We start from the raw sequence: 21,176 nt of genomic DNA, 5'->3' as shown, positions 1-21,176 counted from the left end.
TGGGAGTGAGGGGTTAAGTTATATTCTGTCAGATAAATGTTCAATCCAACAATGACATTACAGTCAAAGGCCTCATTCTTTTCGGTTCTGCTGTAAAGTAAGCAAAGATGTCAGAAAATAGATAATTGAGAAAACAGAAAACTACAGCGCTTCCTGCTGTTCTTTTACAAGCTTATTTACGACAAATGCTTAACTGGATTTGCGGCAAATAAACATAAATGAGACACTTGGCCTACATCTGCACCTCAGATTAGTCTACTCCAGTGTCCTCTGCTGCGTTATTGTACAAAGCAGACTAATTATGTTCATTCACTCTGTACAATATGGTCTCCGTGAGAGATCTGATTTCAGGCCACAATTTTCCTGCTGAATGCAGTTTTCTCGATCTCACTCTATATCTGTCTTGATTACTGCAGCCCTTACTGTTTCTCTTCATCCTTTTTGGGACAGCTAGTGCCCGAGGAGAAAGAAAATGTAAATTACGCTGAGTCTGATCCATCTCTTGTGTAAAGTGCAATTTTTGCCACAATTTTGCCATCTAAGGCAAAATTTCAGTGATCGTAAAAGACATCAAAATCAGTCTTTCATCAATCCTCTCATTTTCTAGTAATATCTAATAGAAGTAGTAATGCTTATTTCATAATGTGTGGGTCTGAAAAGTCTGATTGGTTCTAGTGAATCATTTGGTTTAGACAGTTCAAGTAAAATGATTCAATAATTTAAGTCCCTTTTCTTTTAACAGAAAATCAAGTGTTTTAGGGGCTGTTTACAGGACACTGTTTTCAACTAAAAATGGGAAACCGTTTATGCGTTTTTGCCATTCATTTACAGGACAACAGTGTTTTGGGGGCCTGGAGATGCCAACTTTTGAAAATGGGATTCAAAGTGCAACTTTTTGAAAACGATACTGTTATCGTCTTCATGTAAACTACCTATTTGTGAAAACGATGACATTGTGCGCATGCTTATTATGTGTTCAGTCTATAGGCATGTAGTGTTTCTTTAAAAAGTGACATCGTCATCTACTGGCCTGGCATGAATAATACAGTGTTTTTAGTCGTTTTTGCAGATCCATGTGAACAGGGATCGTTTTGACTACGCAAAGAATTTTTAGTACATCGCTGTCCTGTAAACATACCCTTAGTTGCATTAAGAGGCATACTACTACTTTTCCAAGTAATCACACTTAAAATTTTAGTCTGTCGTATGATAAAACACACACACAAAAAATTCCATAGACTTCCATATGTTACTCCTCTACCCAAGTCCTACTCGCCCCGCTCTGCACTGGCCTCGAACCTGGGTCTCTGGCGTGTGAGTCGGATGCTTTAACAACGAGGCTAAAGGCTGCAACCCCTAGCATCAGTCGCTAGAGCATCTCTTGAAATCAGAGGAGTGAGGTTTACTCACACAGCGACTACTAGCTGGCCTCCATTACACTCACCCCCCTAAACCTCACTCCCATCTGGGTCACGGCACCAATATAAACCCTCTACCCAGGTCCTACTCGCCCCGCTCTGCACAAGCCTCGAACCTGGGTCTCCAGTGTAAGAGTCGGATGCTTTAACAACGAGGCTAAAGGCTGCAACCCCTAGCGTCAGTTGCTAGAGGATCTCTTGAAATCAGAGGACTGAGGTTTACTTGCCCAGCGACTACTAGCTGGCCTCCATTACACTCACCCCCCTAAACCTCACTCCAATCTGGGTCACGACACCAATATAAGCCCTCTACCCAGGTCCTACTCGCCCCGCTCTGTGTGGGCCTCGAACCTGGGTTTCCGGCGTCGGAGCTAAAGGCTGCAACCCCTAGTGTCAGTCGCAGGATTACTCACACAGCGCCTACTAGCTGGCCTCAGTTACATATAGACTAGGCGGAATCTACAGACAAAATTGGGAGACTTGATGGGGCTCTTTTGACTTGGACTAGCAAGTACACACTTAACAACCACTCAAAACACCCTAGCAACACCTTAGCAACCACACACAATCCTTGATAACCACCTACAACAGTTCTGCATGGGAAAACGCCACTCAGTTTTATTCCGAAATGAACAAATTAGGGCTGTCAATTGATTAAAATAACAAATTAATGCATAATATACCAATTATTGATCAAATTAATTGAACATAAAAATCACATAACTCAATATGCAACTAGCAAGTAAACACTTAGCAACCATTTTAAACACCCTAGCAACACCTTAACAACCACACCAAATCCCTCGTAACCACCTACGGTTCTGATGGGAAAGTGTACAAATTAGGGCAGTCAAGTGATTAAAAACCAAATTAATTACATAATATGCCAATTAATGAATCCAAATTTATTGAAATTAGATCACATAATCAATATTCAGTCAGAAAAGCCTCCAGTGAAGACATTTCAGACCTCGCATTCTTGTAGTATGGGTTTCCATGAGGCATGGGTAATTGGCACATTCCCTACATGCTACCTGCAGTGATAAAGAAGTTTCAGAGTGGGCTGGCTTTTCTGCACAGGTCGTTCCACTATACAGTGATTATACCCTTGGTCCTGAGCCGCACACACACCGCCCCTCTCACCTCCCGGCCGTCAAGAAGAAAAACTGACAGCAATTACATGTGTGAGCACACTTGCGCGTGGGTGTGGACAAACACTCACATTCGCGCTAAGACGCTTTTACAGGTGTTCGCATCAGTTCTTATAGAGTGACAGTGCTGGCACTGACTGCAGACATTATGTGTGATTCCCACAGCCTGCGTCTCAAATCTTGGCAGCACTGTGACGGTTGCATCAGAGTCTTCCAAGAGTACATATCAAAGTAAAGCACTAATGTGCTTAAACCATTATGCTAGTAATACAGGCCTTTGTGCATGTAGTGCTGACTGCTTAGTTGCATTGAATGTGCTTCATATACCAAAACCACGGTTGAAATCACACTGGCAGATATACTTATTGCTTAAACAACAGGCCACTTTAGAGGACAAAGCAGTAGTTAAGGATTAGCTTCACATCCTTGATATAGAGTGTAACAGTGCCCGTTCCCTTTTTCAGTGGCACTGGATCCGGAAGTATTTTTTCCATTGATTTTTCCCATAGTGATTTTTAAAAAAGTCTTTGTTAAAGTGTTATATGCCATGAACCAAGCCAATCAGCTATGAGGTGAATCACAACACTACAAACTTTGATTTGTAGCAAAAAAGTAGTTGAAAATCAGACAAAAATACAAAGGTACAAGACTATGTACTTAAAGGGTTAGTTCACCCAAAAATGAAAGTTCTGTCATTAATTACTCACCCTCATGTCGTTCCACCCTCAAGACCTTCGTTCATCTTCAGAACACAAATTAAGATATTTTTCATAAAATCCGATGGCTCAGTGAGGCCTGCATTGCCAGCAAGACAATTAACACTTTCAATGCCCAGAAAGCTACTAAAGACGTATTTAAAACAGTTCCTGTGACTACTGTTCTGTCCGGATCACTATCGTCAAAGATGACTGGCAGTTAGCATACAGTTTGGATTGGTGGTATGGTTCTGTTCTGGGCAAAAACTCCCTGCCCATCCATGCTGCCTAGCATGGATAAGAGCAGGGAGCAGAGTGATAACCCCCCCTTAGGGTAAACAGAACAGAACCAAAGTATTGCAATATTTTAATATTTAATTACATTAATTAATGTAACAACATAATTGAGAAATGAGTTTGATCAAGAGAAGTATCAGAAGGGCAAGTCCTGACTGGACAAAGGAGGAGCTGGGGATGGAGGAGGGTAATTAGCTCCTGAGCAATGCGATAAAGCTGCCGATAATACTGAATGGACCATATATACGAATACGGTGATAGGCGTCGTATTCCTATACGTCAATGTGAATCAGCTGAGTGTCAGCTGATGCGAGCTTGACTAACGTGACCTGCCAGAACTAACGCTACACTTGATTGGTTCAACCTTAATGTTATGAAGCGACGAGAATACTTTTTGTGCACCAAACCCCCCCCCCCAAAATAACGACTTTATGACAATATCTAGTGATGGCCGATTTCATGAAGCTTCGTAGCTTTACAAATCTTTTGTTTTCGATTCAGTGGTTCGGAGCGCATATTAAACTGCCAAAGTCACGCCCCCCCAGTGGTGAACCATTGAAATTTCGAAACACTTATCACGTAATGAAGCCTTTTTTACTGAAACCACATGACTTTGGCGCTCCGAATCCCTGATTCGAAACAAAAGATTCGTAAAGCTTCATGAAGCAATGTTTTGAAATCGCCCATCACTAGATATGGCCATAAAGTCGTTATTTTGTTTTTTTGGCCCACAAAAAAAGTATTCTCATCGCTTCATAACACTAAGGTTGAACCACTATAGTCACATGAACTGTTTTAAATATGTCTTTAATAGCTTTATGGGCATTGAAAGTGTTAACTGTCTTGCTGGCAATGCAGGCCTCACTGAGCCATCCGATTTTATGAAAAATATCTTAATTTGTGTTCCGAAGATGAACGAAGGTCTTACGGGTGTGAAACGAGAAATTAATGACAGAATTTTCATTTTTGGGTGAACTAACCCTTTAACAGTTTTAGTGATGATAAGAACTACAATTCCATGAAGCATTTTTTATTGCAAAATATGCATATATACCAACATTTAAGTTTTTTGAGAGTGTAGAGAGATCGACTTGATTACGTAATTCGCAGTGCTTCATGGAAGTAGGCAGAGCTAAAGAGCTATCGTGGCACATTTTGCACGTTTGACTCTCCGATTGGTGGAATTTTCTGTACAGCATCATGAGTAATGTAGTTTTTCACCAGAAATTCTGCTGTTAACAATTATTTTAATCTCTTCCTTTAAAATTTGCCTAAAACGCCTAAAAAAGGCATACCCAAAGTAAATTGCATGCTGTTCTTGAACCATTTAGAGTACATGCATGGTTTTGGTCTCTTTTGAAAGGTATGTATACCACGGGCGGTACAGTGGAACGCTAACAGGTTAAAAAATAAGCTGAAATAATGCGGGCTGACGGCTTGAGCAGAAGCAAAAACCATCGATTAACAAAATCGTAGCTCACAGTAGGTCTGCCTTTAGGTTTATAAGTTATCAAAATCAATTTCCATATGGAGTTTTCACTTTCGGAACCTGACTGTTGCGCTCTATATAAGGTATAAAAATAAAATAATGCATTTAAATAATTATTATAGAGAATATTTATATTAAGTTGTTATGGTATTATTAAAAAATATTAAATAAAATACATGAAAATATGATCAAATTACATAATTACAATGTTGAAACATAAATAATAATAATATTAGTAGTAGAAAATAAATGTAAAGTTTATATTTATAATAAAAATTCTAAGCCTTATACAAAGATTTTTTAAAACAAGTCAAAAGTCTTTATCCAATTTAATCCAATTTCCGTTTTGTATTATGCTCACAAAGATCAAATACAACTAAGAGACACAAAAAGAGCACAAAACAGTGTCCTCTTTAAAGAATGATGATTTTGGCTCCATGCTGGTCAGAGGACAGGAACCGTCTTTCAGCTTATCTGTTTTTAATCAACAGATGTGTCCCCAAGTGGAGCAGCTCCATGACGACCAACTGTCTGTCACAGGCTGATAATAGAAACACTCAAAGTGCATCAGAAATCAAGTAAAAATGTTGCATGTGTGTGTGGGTGTGTGCCATTCTTATTTTCATGAAATTTGTCGCAAATGCTACTACATTTAAAGGGAGATGGTTTGTTCGTATAAAAATAATTTAATGTCAGCTTGTTCAGGTTCCAGAAGTCAAAATCTAATTAATTTTTTTCCATAGAGAAATTGATTTTTAAAGACAACATTCAAAACTTTCAAGACAGACCGACCATGCCCTCAGAAATTGCTAATCAGTGATTTATGCTTCTGCTTAAGCCACACGTCAGTGTGATTTCAATATAACTTTTTTTAAACTCACTATGCTAACAATAAATCTGAAGACCCTTTCCACCAATTAGAGAAGTTTTTTATTTTTTTTTAATAAATTACATTAAATGGTAAAAATACTTCTGGAACAGCTGGAAAACATTTACCCCCCAGTTTCACAGACAAGGCTTAAATGAATGTTTGAGCTGTTTTAACTGAAAGCAACTTGCACTGCTATATCTTAAAATATGTCAGTGCCATTGTTTTGTCTCAAGATACACACCAGTAATGTTTTTTTTTTTCTTTCTAAGACACGATTAAAAAGCTACTTAAATATCCTAATTGAACTAAGGTCTAATCCTGGCTTAATCTAAGCCCTGTCTGTGAAACCAGGCCATAATCACATAACAATAAATATTTAACTTGCAGATGGCATTTGTGTTAGTATTACGTAACAGTGCACATATGTAATATGGTTGTGTTGTCCCTTTGGAGAGGGTGTCCCACAATCATTATCGCTTCATGGCTCTGGTATTACCCATATGACCTGTGTTATGTCACACGAAATTCATTTACCCTCAGTCTAATCACATGACTTGCCTCAAGCGTAGCTGTGAATGCTAGGAAGTTTGTCATTTCTTTCTGTCCTGCAAAATATGAATGAACCAAAGAAGCTAAATGTCATAATATGATGTTAACTACACATTTAAATTATAAACAAGGTCATATTTATCCTAAGTGCTGCTAGAAACGTCACTAGAAGGCTCTCTTGTATATGAGGCTAAATTAGGATAGTTACCCACCAAGATAAAGGAAAATACATGGACACATGTTTTTGTTAGCACTTTCCTTTTTCTAAGGATAATACATGTTCGATATCTCACTGGAAATCCAAAAGTACTCCTCTCCTTGGAGTATCTCCAAAGGACGTGCTAACCCTGCAGAGAAGATGGGCCACCTCAGAGGAGCTGTCCTGCTTCCCCGGCTTAAAATATCACGTTTAGTCACGCGCACACGAATACACACAGACGCTGATGCCTGTATGTATAAAGCCCTATGCACTCAGCTGATTAGTGTTTGCTTGTTGGACAGGACTGCGATGACACCTCTGCTATAATTATGAAATCGCTTTACTTGATTTGCTATAATCCTGAGACAAAGGCCCAACGACCTGCTAACGCTGCCACACACTGATTTCACCTAATCGGCAAATAAATAGGTAAACACGTTCAAAACTGCTAAACCAAAACTTTTATAATGATTTAAAGACCATAATATACTGTAGAGCACAGCACAAAGTCTACATTGAATACTTAAACTCATCATTTCTGAAATAAAATTACTTTGTTCAAAAAATTTTATTACGTGTGATATACATGATATACATGTGATATGCCACCAGAAGGAAAAATATATTGGAAATATATTGTCATAATTTAGAAATAAAAGGCAATTTTCCTACCCTGATTTTAGCCCTCTTATCTGAACGCTCTGTTTTAAGGGGCGTGTCTGCTGTGAGACTTCAGTGTAAACGCCCACTGCTCTGATTGGCTAAAATCTTTGCAAATAAAATAGCTAAGTATTACTCGCTTTTAGCAAGTTTTTACTATTACAGCTCTCAAGGTTAACTAATCATGAAAAGTGCTGCATTACATTTAGATCTATGGCATTATATTTAGATCATGGCATGAAAGGTTGCAGTGATGAACATTGTAGCCGATCACAGACATGTTGTTGAGCGCATGAAAGCCATGATCTCGTCATTGAAACTCAATTTCTGCACACTAACGAATGCTTTCATCATAACTAACAGTGCAAACGCGATGTAACTAAGAGATTTGTTGAATAAAACAAGAGTTTTGGCACGAATCCAGATGATAAACTCACGCTGTTTGATTGACAGCTCCGGCAAAGGGAGCGTTCTTTGATCGCTTTCTATATATAATTTAATCACCGTTTAAATAGCAGATTATTTTCATCCTACTAAGAGGAACAACCTGAAGTTGACCGTTTAGTCACTGCTTTGATCTACTGACAAATAGACAAAGAACATCTGACTGTATATGAATCATTAAATATCAGATCAGGCATTAGAATTAACACAGTTACTTACATGTTGTTGCATTACTGTCGAGTCCATATCGTAAAAGTCTGTTTGCAAAGCCTGTGCCGAAATGCGATTGATTCACCAAAGAATCCACAGTGAAAAGTACTGAATACAAATAAATAATGCTCAACTGAGACATTCAAATGGTTGAAAAAAATAATCATATTCCTAGCATTAGGATCCTTTGAAAGGTAATGTTATTTTTAGTCCTGTATCGCTTTTCTCTCCTTGTCATCTCACTAACACGCCAGTGGGCATTGCTAATGTTGCAATGATGAAGTAGGCGTTGATTTCTTCTGTGGAGGCGGCGTTTCACCTATCTACAGGCACATTCCGGGACGAGTCATTCAGTGGGCCTGGTGTCAATAAAAGCTTTTATTGAACTAACAAGGAAGTTTTCAGTTCTGAAACTTACAGGATATTCTTATAGTACGATGACCTCTTATCAAAAGCTCAAGGAAAAGTTGATTTCTCAATTCATGACCTCTTTAATGTGCTTAAAACACAACCTGATAAAAGAACATTCAATGTTTCACAACAAACACATCACAGTGCATCCTTGGTTGCTTATGGTGTTAGATATGAAATTCAACCCTGCAGGGTGTCTGTACGCCAGCGTTAATCACAGCTAAAATCAATGGAGGCTTGAGAGTATAAAGAAAGCAAGAAAAACACATTTAACTTACAGTTCGAAAAGTTGGAGATTCTGAAAGAGTTGCCATGAGAGAGTTGTCAGAGGGTTCCCGGACAAGTTTCTGCAGGGAAGAGAAAACAGAGAGAGAGAGAGAGAGTTTAATGATTTAACACTGACTATTTGCGACAAGGTGATAAAGAAAACACAAGGGAGCCAAATAACGGCAGTGCGGCGACCAGCCCAAAGTTAAGAGAATAAGTCCAATGGTACGGTACCTTGCAGCCCAGCAATTCAATAAACAGAGACTTGGTCATTTTCAAGACAACAAATTAAATCGAGGAGAAGGAGGCCTGGAGCCTTAAAAGCCACTAAACTCAATACAATGCTAAATGACTGTGAAGTAGATAAGGCATGTTTTCAGAACAGAGTTTTCAGATGTGGGAGGCCTTGATGAAAGCATTACTCAAAAACAGAAGTGAGGGTTTCTAAATGATGTTTGTGTCAAGTCCAGTCCAGTAACTAATACAGTTGGATGGCACGGAAATGAAAGGTATTATTATTAAGGGGATAGTTCATCCAAAAATGGAAATTCTCTCATAATTTACTGACCTTCATGCCATCCCCAATGTACAGTAGTGAGTAGTAACTGATTACATGTAATCTGGATTACTGTACGTAATCAGATTCCAAAAATTAAGTACTTGTAATTAGAATATATTACGTTTTAGTATACTCGTAATGAGACTTACAGTAAAAGTAATCAAAAAGTAGTCTGATTATATTACCTTAAATGTGTAATGTAATGGATTACGTTAGTAACTACAACTTTTGTTATGTAATTTGGAATCAGTAATGAATACAATTTGTAAGTAATCTACCCAGCACTGCCAATGTATATAATTTTCTCTCTTCAGATCCACAGCAATCGTGATGGTAATCCATACAACTCTAGTGAATGAATCAATGTCCTCTGAAGTGAAACGTGAAAAAATACTAATATTTGAACTTTTTAAAATCATTGTTTCTGGTCTACTGTCATATGAGCGTTCATGAGAGGGACGTTGTGATGCATAACGTACAGTAAGTGTGTTGTGTATTTTTCTTATACACACTTATCATTTGGCTTTAGAAGATATTGATTCATCCACTGGAGTCGTATTGATTACTGTCATAATCGTTGTTTGTGGCTTTTCAAGTGTCAACCGAGAGGCACCTATTCATTTGCATATTTTGGGTGAACATCCCTTTAAACTAAAAGAAAACATCAGTTCAGTTTTTAGATCTTTCCTCTTGCATACATACATGCACAACTACACAACGCCTTGTGGGACGGCAGCAAGCAATGCCCCTCCTGGGGCTGAAACAAAAACCCTGGAGCCTCACTAACAGGCCTTCATTATCAATATTTATTGAATACTTCAGATCACTTAATACCCCCAACACTGGCCCGCTCAGATCCTATCAGGAGCAGTTGACAGATAATCAATGCACCCAGATGCATCCTTTCGCCCCAGTGCTGCCCAGGGGACCGGAGCGTGCTGGCTGCCCGTCCCTGACCCATCCCTTCACCTGCGTTTTCTTTCAGCATCTACTGACAGCAAAACAAAAGATCATTACAGCTAACTAGAACAACTGTACACAGAACAATAGTAAGTCGAGCCTTATCAGCCAGATCTAGGCCTTTGCGATTTTGATTTCAAAATGAAATCAAAATGATCATTTATTACTTATGTTTCACATGTGCCTATGTAATGGTCATAACGCACAACTGTGTGTGTGTGCGTGTGTGTGTGTGCGTCAGAGAGAGAGAGAGAGATTTGGGGTCAGTTATTTATTTATTTATTTATTTATTTTACGGTGATTTTTGATCAAAAGTGACAGTTAAGACTTTTACATAAATAACACTCACAATAAATTGTTTGACAACATAAATTTAATTCATTTTTTTTTTTTTTTTTCTAAACATTTGTTTCTTCAAAAATGTAAACTTTGTTTAGGAACCCCAGTACGCATATTTTTTTGCAGCTAATAAAGTCATAACAGGAAGAAACTGTGCTTAAAGGGCCCTTTTGGCATATCATGGGAAAAAGATATAAGTGCCGCTGAAAACAAGGTGTGCTTCCTGGAAAGCTCTTGAAAGGAACCAAGTGAAACGAAAACACCCACTTGTTGGATATTTTCAATACAAAGTCACTTCAACATGCTAATGTGCGTAATCTGAATCTGCTTAGCCGGTCCCTAGTGTGGCACATAAGGAATCTCCAGCAGCAAAAAATAAATAAATAAATAAAAAAGTGCTTGCTGCTCTGACTTGTTGCCATAGCAACTTCAGCCTGTGAATCCTCACACTTTCTTTTCTTCCCATTTCCTGTGTCGCAGGATGGGAGGCAGGGAACCAGCTAACCAGTCACGGAGAGTGTCCTGACGCCCACCGCACACGAGAAGGTGGCGGGTGAGAAAAAGACTGACAAAAAATGTATAAATTGACAAACAAAATAACCTTCGGTTCCTCAAACGAAAGTTTCTTGGTAATGCGCCCACTCCTGCTCCGCTTGCCCTCGGCATTCTAATCACCTCATTAAATTGATAATGAGATTATTAAGGTGGCCTCCACAGGGACACGGAAAGGCTCTGTATTTTGGCGGGGACATTATTATTCTCAGCACACAGAAGAGTTCATCTGGACAGTGGGCTTTAAAGGAAAGGGGTCTGGGGGATCAGAACAACTAAATAACATGGAGTGCTGTCATTCAAGGCTTGATTCCTGCTAGACCTTCACACAACAACAAATATTCAATGGAAAAATGACTTTCAAGGACTTCAACAGATAGGGGAACTGGATCATGGAATACAGAAGACTGTGAATATTGCATATTGATGAAGCAGTTAGTCAGTCTGACTTACTAACAGAGCTCTAAGAGATCTTAATGTTTTAAAGACAGGAAAAGTTGAGGGGAGAGAGGAGGGAGGTGATGGAATCATTTAATTTGTTCTCAAAAATGCATTAGAGGCACAAAACGTAAGATTTTGGCCTGTTTCACTAAATCACCAATATTAAATATGCCAAAAATCTAAGTTTAAATTTAAGTCTATAAATATCTACAAACCAAACATCTGGTTTGGCTGAAAAAAGTTTTATAATAAAAATAAAAATAAATATTATTATTATTATTATTATTATTAATTGAACTCAAAATAATAAAATAACATAAAATAAACAGTATAGTATTTCAGAGTTGTTAATATAAAATTGATCAAATAAAATAAATAAATAAAATAAAAACAGAATAGCAAAAATATCCATGACTAAAAATCTTGTGTAATATTTAGTTAAATTGTTCTGAATGGTAAGCTCCAATTTTCACTGATGAAAGAAAGGACAAAAGAAAGGACGAAAAAAGAAAGGATGAAAGAAAGGAAGAAAGAACGAAAGAAAGAAAGGACGAAAGAAAGGTTGAAAGAAAGAAAGGACAAAAGAAAGAAAGAAAGAAAGAAAGAAAGATCAAAAGGACAAAAGAAAGAAAGGAAGAAAGAATGAAAGAAAGGACAAAAGTATGAAAGGATGAAAGAAAGGTCAAAAGGACGAAAGAAACATCGAAAGCTCGAAAGGACGAAAGAAAGAAAGAAAGAAAGGAAGAAAGAAAGGACGAAAGGATGAAAGAAAGAAAGGACAAAAGATAGAAAGGACGAAAGAAAGGACGAAAGGACGAAAGAAAGAAAGAAAGAAAGAAAGAAAGAAAGAAAGAAAGAAAGGAAGAAAGAATAAAAGAAAGGATGAAAGAAAGGTCAAAATGACAAAAGGACAAAAGAAAGAAAGAAAGTTTAGTCCAGGCTCTATTTTGGATCCTATTCATGGAGAATTCCACTTATTCATCAGCAGAAAAACTCACCTCTGTTCATGTTTTTATTCTCATAAATTGTAAATCAGTAGATTTCCAAAGAACTGAAAATAATCACACACGTCGTTAGTTTGAAAATACAGCACAATAAACAAAGACGCGTGTGAACCGTCTTACTCCCTTGAGGGAGTTTAGCTCCTAAATAAACCCTTTCAGATTGTCGCAGACTATCAATTACGGTAATGACTTTCAGAGAAGAACGAGGCATGTGCGAGTGGTGAATGAGAACAGGAGTGCCTTTAAACACTTCCTGTTAGCCGCATAATGGCTGTACGCGTATGTTTACACGTCCGTTAGCACGCCTACATGTGCTTGATGCGCATGTAAAGGCGGAGGGGGTCTCGACGTGTGCCCTTGCATACGAATGATGTCATTAACGTGTCATCCATTCGGAGTCTGGCACATGTGGGACGTGGGAAGGAGGGTTAAGGGCCTTATTGAGACAGATCATTCACCCGCATTAGCATAGAGAAAGAGGAATTATTGAGTCCCTCTGAAAGCTTCATTAGCTCCTAACCAGACACTGCACTCGCCAGGCACACGCTTCCGTGCGCTCGTTTCTGCTGTTCTTGGATGTGTGATGGTCAGCCTCGGAGATGGTGATGACGATAAAAACGTCAACAGAAGCACAGACAGCTTCAAAATGAAAGCCTTCCCATGAAGCACCGCAAACGCATGAAAGCGGAATCGGCCTTCACTCGTCTGTGGTGTAGCAGAGCTGCCCAAACCGTCGTGTCCGTGTGCAGGAATTGTCCTTTTCAAAGGTCATACTTCGTTACAGTCAGAAGAAATGTCAGCTAAAATTGGATTTAGAGAAGAGGCAATAAAGAAATAAATAATCAAATCACACATCAAACGTGACGTGAGACCTAAATACAAAGGTTGAGATCGTTATTAAAAGATAGAAATGGACAATATTTCTGAGAGTACTTTCAGAAAGTCAACTTAACAAGTGATATTTACTGTGATAGCAGCAAATTAATTCCCAAGTTAAATGGACATTGTTTATAACCAGTCTAAGGCAAGCTACTCAAAAAATAGCTAAGATGCTAAGCTACCAACTACTATACAGAAAAATGAATTGAGCGAATTATTATTAAATAATGGGTTATTAAGGACAAACTACTTAAGAGAGCTAAATGCTAAGCTACCAACTACTGCCAGGGTTTTTCCTGCATAGAGAATTACAAGGCGGCCGTCTCCGTCAAATTTCGTGGCGCTGCGGTGAGAAATCGAGTCCCCCCAGGAATCGGGTCTCCTTTACGACATTTTTACTATCCCATTGGTTCAACAGACTTTAAATGGGTAGTATTTTTAGCGCCTGATTATAATTCCGTTGTGATTTATATTGTTTAAAATGCGTTATTATAACTATTAATGTCTTTTAAATTACATGGTTTATTTAACTGCTTCCAATATAGTTCCCAAATTACATGTTTCAAATGAATGATGTTTGTGTGTACTTTGCATTTATTTATAATAGTAGTATTATATACTATACCACATTGCTATTATTGCGTAAAATTAATACTAAATTACTTTTACAGAACAGTTAATAATTAAAAACAGTTAACAGTTAATAAAAAAAATACATTTTTAGTCATGGTTGTTTCCAGTTTGTTTTATTATGCAATATAGGCATTCATTTTATATTTCAAGCATGTTGTTTGTGCACTTAATGTAATAAACTTCTTACAATAGTGAAATAGGTTATGATAACAACTTTTGATCAGGCATTACCGCTTGGGTCCTAAAGGAGACCCGATTCCTATGGGGGGACTCGATTTTTATGACACCGCCTCCGGCTGTCGAGTGTTGACAAAACTCAGACAGGCAGTCACACGCTCAGATACCCCTTTACCACGGTTCCGTTGCGGCTTCCCGGCCTGTGTCTATTCTCGAACCATTCCGCCAATCCCCACTGCAGAAAATGGGGTTCAGAGCCAAAAAGATTGCATTCACTCCGGCCCTACAACTTGCTGGCCTCGAACGGAGCCGCTCAGGACATTCTGTGAGAGCGCACGAGAGTGATGCACGGATCGTGGTTATATCTGCGTCAGATAATCCGCCGGGTTAGGCTGGTTAAGTAATACAAAATAACATTCCAAGTAATTGCGGGTGGGTCGCGGGTGGATGAAAGATAAATTATTAATGTGTTGATTTTAATAAAGACACGGAACTCTCATTTGGTAAAACGCAAGGAATGTGCGTCACTCTTTTACTTTCGTTTTCAACGACAGCGCATTTCTATTCAGTGAAAACCAATCAAGGAAAGCATATGCCTAGAGCACCTCCTTTTATAAAACACAAAGGAAACCCCCCTATGAGATATTGCTTTATAACTTAACAGCTTTAAAGGGGGACTCAGTGATATTTCAAATACACTGTTTGGAAGTTAGTTGGGCCGAGTCCAACAACAAACATCTAACCAATCAGCATCAGGGGGCGTATGATGGTCGAGGAGAGGGAACGAGCAAGAGGGAGATTTGAAAATAATAAGAAGAAAAAAACCCTGCAGAACACAATACAAAACAGCTCAAAAGAATATCACTAGAATGAATGTTTATGACTGGGCAAGCGCTTTAGGACCCGGTTTATATTAGGAAAGCTTTCCAGCGCTGGAGAGAGGTAAGAGGGAAGGCCTGAAAACTGATTTGATCCCGCTTATCATGTGAGTACACTGGGTTTTTATTGTCTGGAGCTGCTGTGCTGTTTGCGAGTAACAACGAACACTTTGTATTTACTCTTGTGTACTGTATGTTAATTTTCGGGCGATCGGGCCGGGGTTTGAGACTGACTCAGAGCAGGGTGGTTCGAATTGGAGTGAAGTACCCGGATTTTGCCATGTTTGATTGATCGATTTTAGTTCTAGGAACTCCTTTTGGAGTGTGAATGCAACCAGGAACATGGCCCGGGGGAGACTATCCTAGTGGCTAGTTCCTATAACTGAGTTCCTAGAACTATACGGTGCGAAAGCCCCTACAGTAATGCTGTAGTAAGTGTAAAGCTACTCAAAGCCACTTAGTCACTTTCTCCTTCAACCGTTTTACCCTTTCACCCAGACTAGGTTAAATTTGTATTACTTAACAATTAGCTATGCTACAATTTCACTACTGTTAGTGATGCTACTGCTCAATTCCACCTCTAACATTGTATATGTACTTGATTAATAATTCATTTCCTATTTCTTAGAAATCCTCTGACCAAATGGAGTTAGAAAATAAAGAAATAAAAGAATATATGTCCCACTGCACAAACCTCATTAATTAAAATTTCAAATCTCTGATTAACACCTCAATTAAATGAGAGCATCTTTGTGAAGCTGGAAAAGGGACCAGACACAATGGAGAGCAGCAAAACGGCACATTATTTTACCTCATTTTCCATACGCATATCACTGTGGCACAGCTGTGTCTAATTAGCCTCGATATTCACAACATCCATGTGTCCGTGAACGGCCATGCCGTGGTTTTGGCATATACACACGTGGAGACGCATAAGCCTCACAATGAAGTGACAGAGAGCTGTACTCTCAATGCCCGAAAGCATTTGGTGAGCTGCTCTGGGATGGCAGCGCCTCATCAATAATACACGCTGAAGGAGTTACGAGAAGGCAAGGGCTAAACGGCCATAAAACGGCAATTAGATACATAGCCTGCAGTCCCGGTTAAGGTAACTATGCATGAAGGGGGAACTGAGGGCCAGGGGCAGGCCCCGAGCTTCCCTCAGCCAGTCAGCGGACCATGGGAAAGGCTTTTCTACCTGTAAACAACAGACAACAGGTGTCACTCCCTCAGGAGAAGAGTGTTATCTGCGGGACACCGCGGATGCTAGACAGGCACCAGAACGGACTGGCAGCACTGATGAGAAAACATCTTTTATATCAGACACCTGCGAGACAGTAATTGCCGCTGTGGAGTTCTTAGGAGACCGTGATGCCTTTTGCGACCTCAAATAAACCTTGAAGATCATAAAAGGCAGATCTTCTAGCTCTACAATGTATTTTCAGTATTTTGTGCAGTCACAGGTCCAATTTTGAAGGATAACCGGCATTTTGGCTTTATATACAACCGAGTTGCTTGGAAATGAGCTGCAGACATGCACAAACAAAACCCCCACCTACACCAAAGAGTTTCATCAAAAATAAATAAATCCATATGAATTTTTCCTCAGCTTTTCTGTGACTATTAGACCAATACACATTCATCAAATGTGTCTTCAAGGTCACAGTTTCTTCTCCAAGGCCAGACTGGCCTTCCTTCCCACACATGGATATTCAAATCCCCTCTGTCAGCAATGTATCGCTCCGTTTGCTTTGTTCAGACTCGTTTCTACGGCTGCCTCATCCTCCACGCTTGTCTGCTTTCTACAGCTGTCAGTTATTCATGGCTTTTTGCACTGTCCCAGATACTGTAAGCCTGCTTTAAATGCTAATTCACCCAGCCTTAAACCTCAGCAATATAAAATAAATTAAAAGATAAATAAATAAATAGCCTACATACAGTTAAATGGGGATACATGCATAGTGAAACACTCTTTAGGGATTTAGAGTTTTGAAATAACAGATTTCTCTTCATACAATTATATACATATCACAAATATAACAAAAAAAAAAAAAAAGCTTTCTCATTATATACATTGCAGCGTCACCCCTTTTCTCACAGTATCTGAAATAAAGAATTCGGTCTCCCTAAACCCCTCCTTTCCCAGAGCCTACTCTGCTCTGATTGGTTAGACGGCCCAGTCTGTCATGATTGGTCTACCGCTTGCTAGTCTCAGACATCAGCCTTAGACGTCACGCCTACGGACCATTGGCTAAACGTCTGATGCATATGGCACACAAAATTGGAAACACTTCAAGAGTTTCAAAGTCGTCATCTGATCGGTTGAATTCAACGGGATTTCCGGGAGACATGAGTGTCGCGTTCTAGAAACGTCCGTGATGCCAAACCCCCTCATGGAAAAAGAAAGCCGTCGTGTTTACAACTGTGACAATGATCGCTTAATTACTAAACACTGGATTTTCAAAAGTATGTGAAGTTCGCGGCTCCATTGTTGCAGTAAACTTGCTCCGCATTCTTGAATGAATTTATTAGATGCACGCCGGTCTGTTATTGTAGGGACATTGTCTTTACATTTTCACGCCCCTAAATATGACGTGGAACAAACGAACTGTGATTGGCTGCATGATTGTCTTGTTTGTTACAAACCTGCATAGGTTTGTGCAGGATGTAAGACTGGAATTTCTTTTAGGAGACAATAACTCCATTTGTCTAGCACTTTGATCTTTGAAATTTGCAGACATTTTACATTCACAAACAGCTATATTACACACTACATGAAAGGTTATCTCCGAAAAAGCATAATAGGAGCACTTTAAAATGTCTACTGTACACTGTAAATAATTATTTTCTTTTGTCAAATCATCTTAGATAATTAATGTAGTTCAGATAACAAAATATTTTGAGTTTCTGTTGATTAAACCAATCGCCTTCATTGTATTAACTCAAATTTTTAATTTCAATGAACCAGGTAACTTACTTTTTTAAGTTAAACCAACAATTCTTTTTTTATAGTGTACTCCTATGAAATTCTCCTTAAAGACTTCTTTTCAATAACATACAGGAACCAAAGGGATGTTGTTGCTACACAAATGGCCATGGTACTGTGCTAATCATCAGTCAAACTCAAAAGGGCAAGATGAGTTTAGCAGTTCTTTCAATTCATATCAAAGCTGAATGATTGCTCAATAATATACATACAGTACACTACAAAGGAAACAGGTTTTATATAGAACCCACATCATGTGGGCTATTCTCATGAGACGGCTAGCCTACCACCTTAGGTCATTACTGCTGCAGTCACATCCATGATACATTGCAAATCCCTTCCCACAATGCCGCAGAGGCCTGAAGGTGCCTGTGACACCACTGTCCTTACCGTGGCCTTCAAGGACTGAGGAAAAGGACAGTAGACAGTGGGACACAAAAGACAAATCTTCTTCTCCACTCAGTAGGGAGCAATTAATCAGTCCAAATATGTATTAGTGCACCCAGAGACGGCCTATGATACTACACCTAGCTGTCATAGTCGCAGATACAAGAACGAAACAGAAAAGTATACATTTGTCCGGGGCGTGCCGAGCAGTGGGCCCCGGGTCTGTGTGCTGATTGTCTCTTTAATGATCTCTGACCGGCGCTTGTCTCAGATTCGCACTTCACAGTGAAAGATTTATGACTTTTCAGGAATAATCCATTCAGTGCGTTTCTAGCAGATTGTGAATGCTCCTTTGGGTCCTGGGCAAGGGGCATCAATTAGTGTTGTCAGTGCTCAGAGCTGTGAAACAGTGGGTTATGGTTTACTATGGTGTTTTTGACATCTGAAATTTATAATTAGAGGATAATTGGTGCTACAGGAACCAAAAAAAGGAAAACAGTTGCTCATATGAGACATAACCCAACAGAATATGAGCACTGCGGTGAGAATGACTGTGTGAACGTATCACACACACAGACCCACAAGGATGTTCTCATAATGAACAGTTAGTATGAATAAGATAGCACTTAGCCACAGGCTAACAAGGATTTGTGTGTGTACGTATGTGTGTGCGCAAGTCAGAAGAGAAACTCAAAAAGCAGCAGCACCCCGTTTCTCTTGCCCTTCTCTGTTGGTCCATTGGGAACAGTTGGCAGCTCAGAACATTCTATATGAAAGCACTGATCTGGAAAAACGAGGATTACAGTAAATATATCACCAGCAGCAACAATTGTTTGTGCTGAGAGGCTGGATGGACACAAAAATACACAGTTTAAAGGGATAGTTCACCCAAAAATTGAAAGTGTCACCATTATTTACTCGCACTCATGATAGCATAAAATCAAAATTAAAGCTTAAAGTCGTTTTTAGTTTATATATGACAACGAGACAAAAGTTTGGACACAATTGACTGAATATAATTTGAGATTAAAAACGTTTTAATCTGGCCTATGCTTTTTTTTTTTTTTTTGGTAATTACATTGTGGTGATCACATAATTCCCATACTTCTATTTAATGACTCTACAAATATTCTAACATTTAAAAAATGAGTAAAGATGTGTGTCTCCAAACTTTTTACTGATATTCTATAGCTATAGCCATGCAAATTTGAGCGTATTCCTACAAGACAAAGAAAAAAACCCCACTAAAATAGCACTTTTCTGTTCTGGGAAAATGGACCAAATGTATTGCTGACTCATCCTGGATGCAGGGGCGTAATGCACATTTTTGTCTAATCAAATACTCAAATGTCTCCTCCACCATTACCACCTACAAACAACTAGCAATAGCAAGTAGAAAGTCATGGTATTCTGGGCTATGACATGCAGACTACTGACTTTTTTTAAATACAGTAGCTTTTTTCAGCCTGGTCTCATTGAGAAAAAAAAAAAAAATATATATATATATATATATATATATATATATGTAACCCCTCTACCCAGGTCCTACTCGCCCCGCTCTGCACGGGCCTCAAACCTAGGTCTCTGGCATGGGAGTCGGATGCTCTAACAAGGAGGGTAAAGGCTGCAACCTCTAGCATCAGTCGCTAGAGCATCTCTTGAGATCAGAGGATTGAGGTTTACTTGCACAGCAACTACTAGCTGGCCTTCATTACACATATTTGCAAAACTCAAAAGACATTCCTATACAGTACATCCAATTCACTGCAGTTTCCAGTTGAAATGAACACTGGAGGAAATGAAACCAAATTAAATGTTGATACTGTGATGTTCATTTGTTGTGTAGAAAACTGAATCTCGATTTGATGTTAACTTTAAATTACCGCTAGTGAATCACAACAATATGTCCCAAAATTTGCCAAAAATTTAAGTCCAGTTGGATCACAGGGTCTTGTTTACAGGCCAGATTTGGGCTTCAACGTAACGCCCATTCAGATCTCTTTTCTTCTCTTCCCATTTGTGTGTCTGCACATTTGTTTTGGTAGTGAAATGGGCTTTTGAGCTACATAAGCTTAAGTGAAGCACAGTCACATACAGCCTGGCTCCCACTCGCTCATATCTCTCAAAACAATGAGCTGTCTGGCCTGGCAATGCCCCAGACAATGGACATTTGGGTCAGGGGAAATACAGTCTTCCAATGTGTCCAATGCGAGACCAGTGGAGCCATCCACTTCCACAGCTGTTTTGGGCTGGAAGCAGGTAGAATAGCACGTCCCCATTGCTTCCTTCTCCTCCAGTGCCACACTATCTGTGCTAGCAGACCTGAAAGGTATTGTAGGACGATGAAGCCCACTCCAAGTTTCTCTCAGGAGCACACTTGATGTTATTGGCTCCTTCTGAAGGTATCAGATAAAAAGATTGATGGACCGTTCGAGAATTTGTGAGATACTAAACTGCAGGGTGAGGTTTGAGGCTGAATGCCCACAATCAACATTCACAGGGAACCAATCAAAGATTAGAATCCAAGCGAACAGAGTAAACAAACATGCTTCTTTCTCATACAAAGCTGCTGTCTTTTTTTTTTTTTAAATCCCTGTTTCCATGGCACGGGCCACCGCAATCAGAATGGCAGGAGATGAGATGCATTTAATTAGGACTTAATGAGATGACAGAGAAGGGATATGAGTCAGTTGCGGGGAACAACACGCAGGCTTCACACT

The 21,176-nt window shown here is 39.2% G+C and overlaps 1 protein-coding gene across 3 annotated transcripts in view; it reads right to left on the bottom strand.

Moving 5' to 3' along the window:
- Nucleotides 1-21,176, bottom strand: part of ntrk3a (neurotrophic tyrosine kinase, receptor, type 3a) — a 221,842-nt gene that overhangs the window by 128,066 nt on the left and 72,600 nt on the right. For all 3 annotated transcript variants that reach the window (XR_007928346.1, XM_051884524.1, XM_051884523.1), the window contains exon 4: nucleotides 8,673-8,741. Coding sequence is in view for 2 of the 3 variants with exons in the window: in XM_051884524.1 (XP_051740484.1) it covers nucleotides 8,673-8,741 (69 nt within the window). In the remaining variant the exon portion in view is untranslated. The remainder of the gene's footprint in view (nucleotides 1-8,672; nucleotides 8,742-21,176) is intronic.

Source organism: Ctenopharyngodon idella, chromosome 24 (assembly GCF_019924925.1).
Source record: "Ctenopharyngodon idella isolate HZGC_01 chromosome 24, HZGC01, whole genome shotgun sequence".
NCBI lineage: Eukaryota > Metazoa > Chordata > Actinopteri > Cypriniformes > Xenocyprididae > Ctenopharyngodon > Ctenopharyngodon idella.
This window is presented reverse-complemented; position numbering and strand designations above follow the sequence as displayed.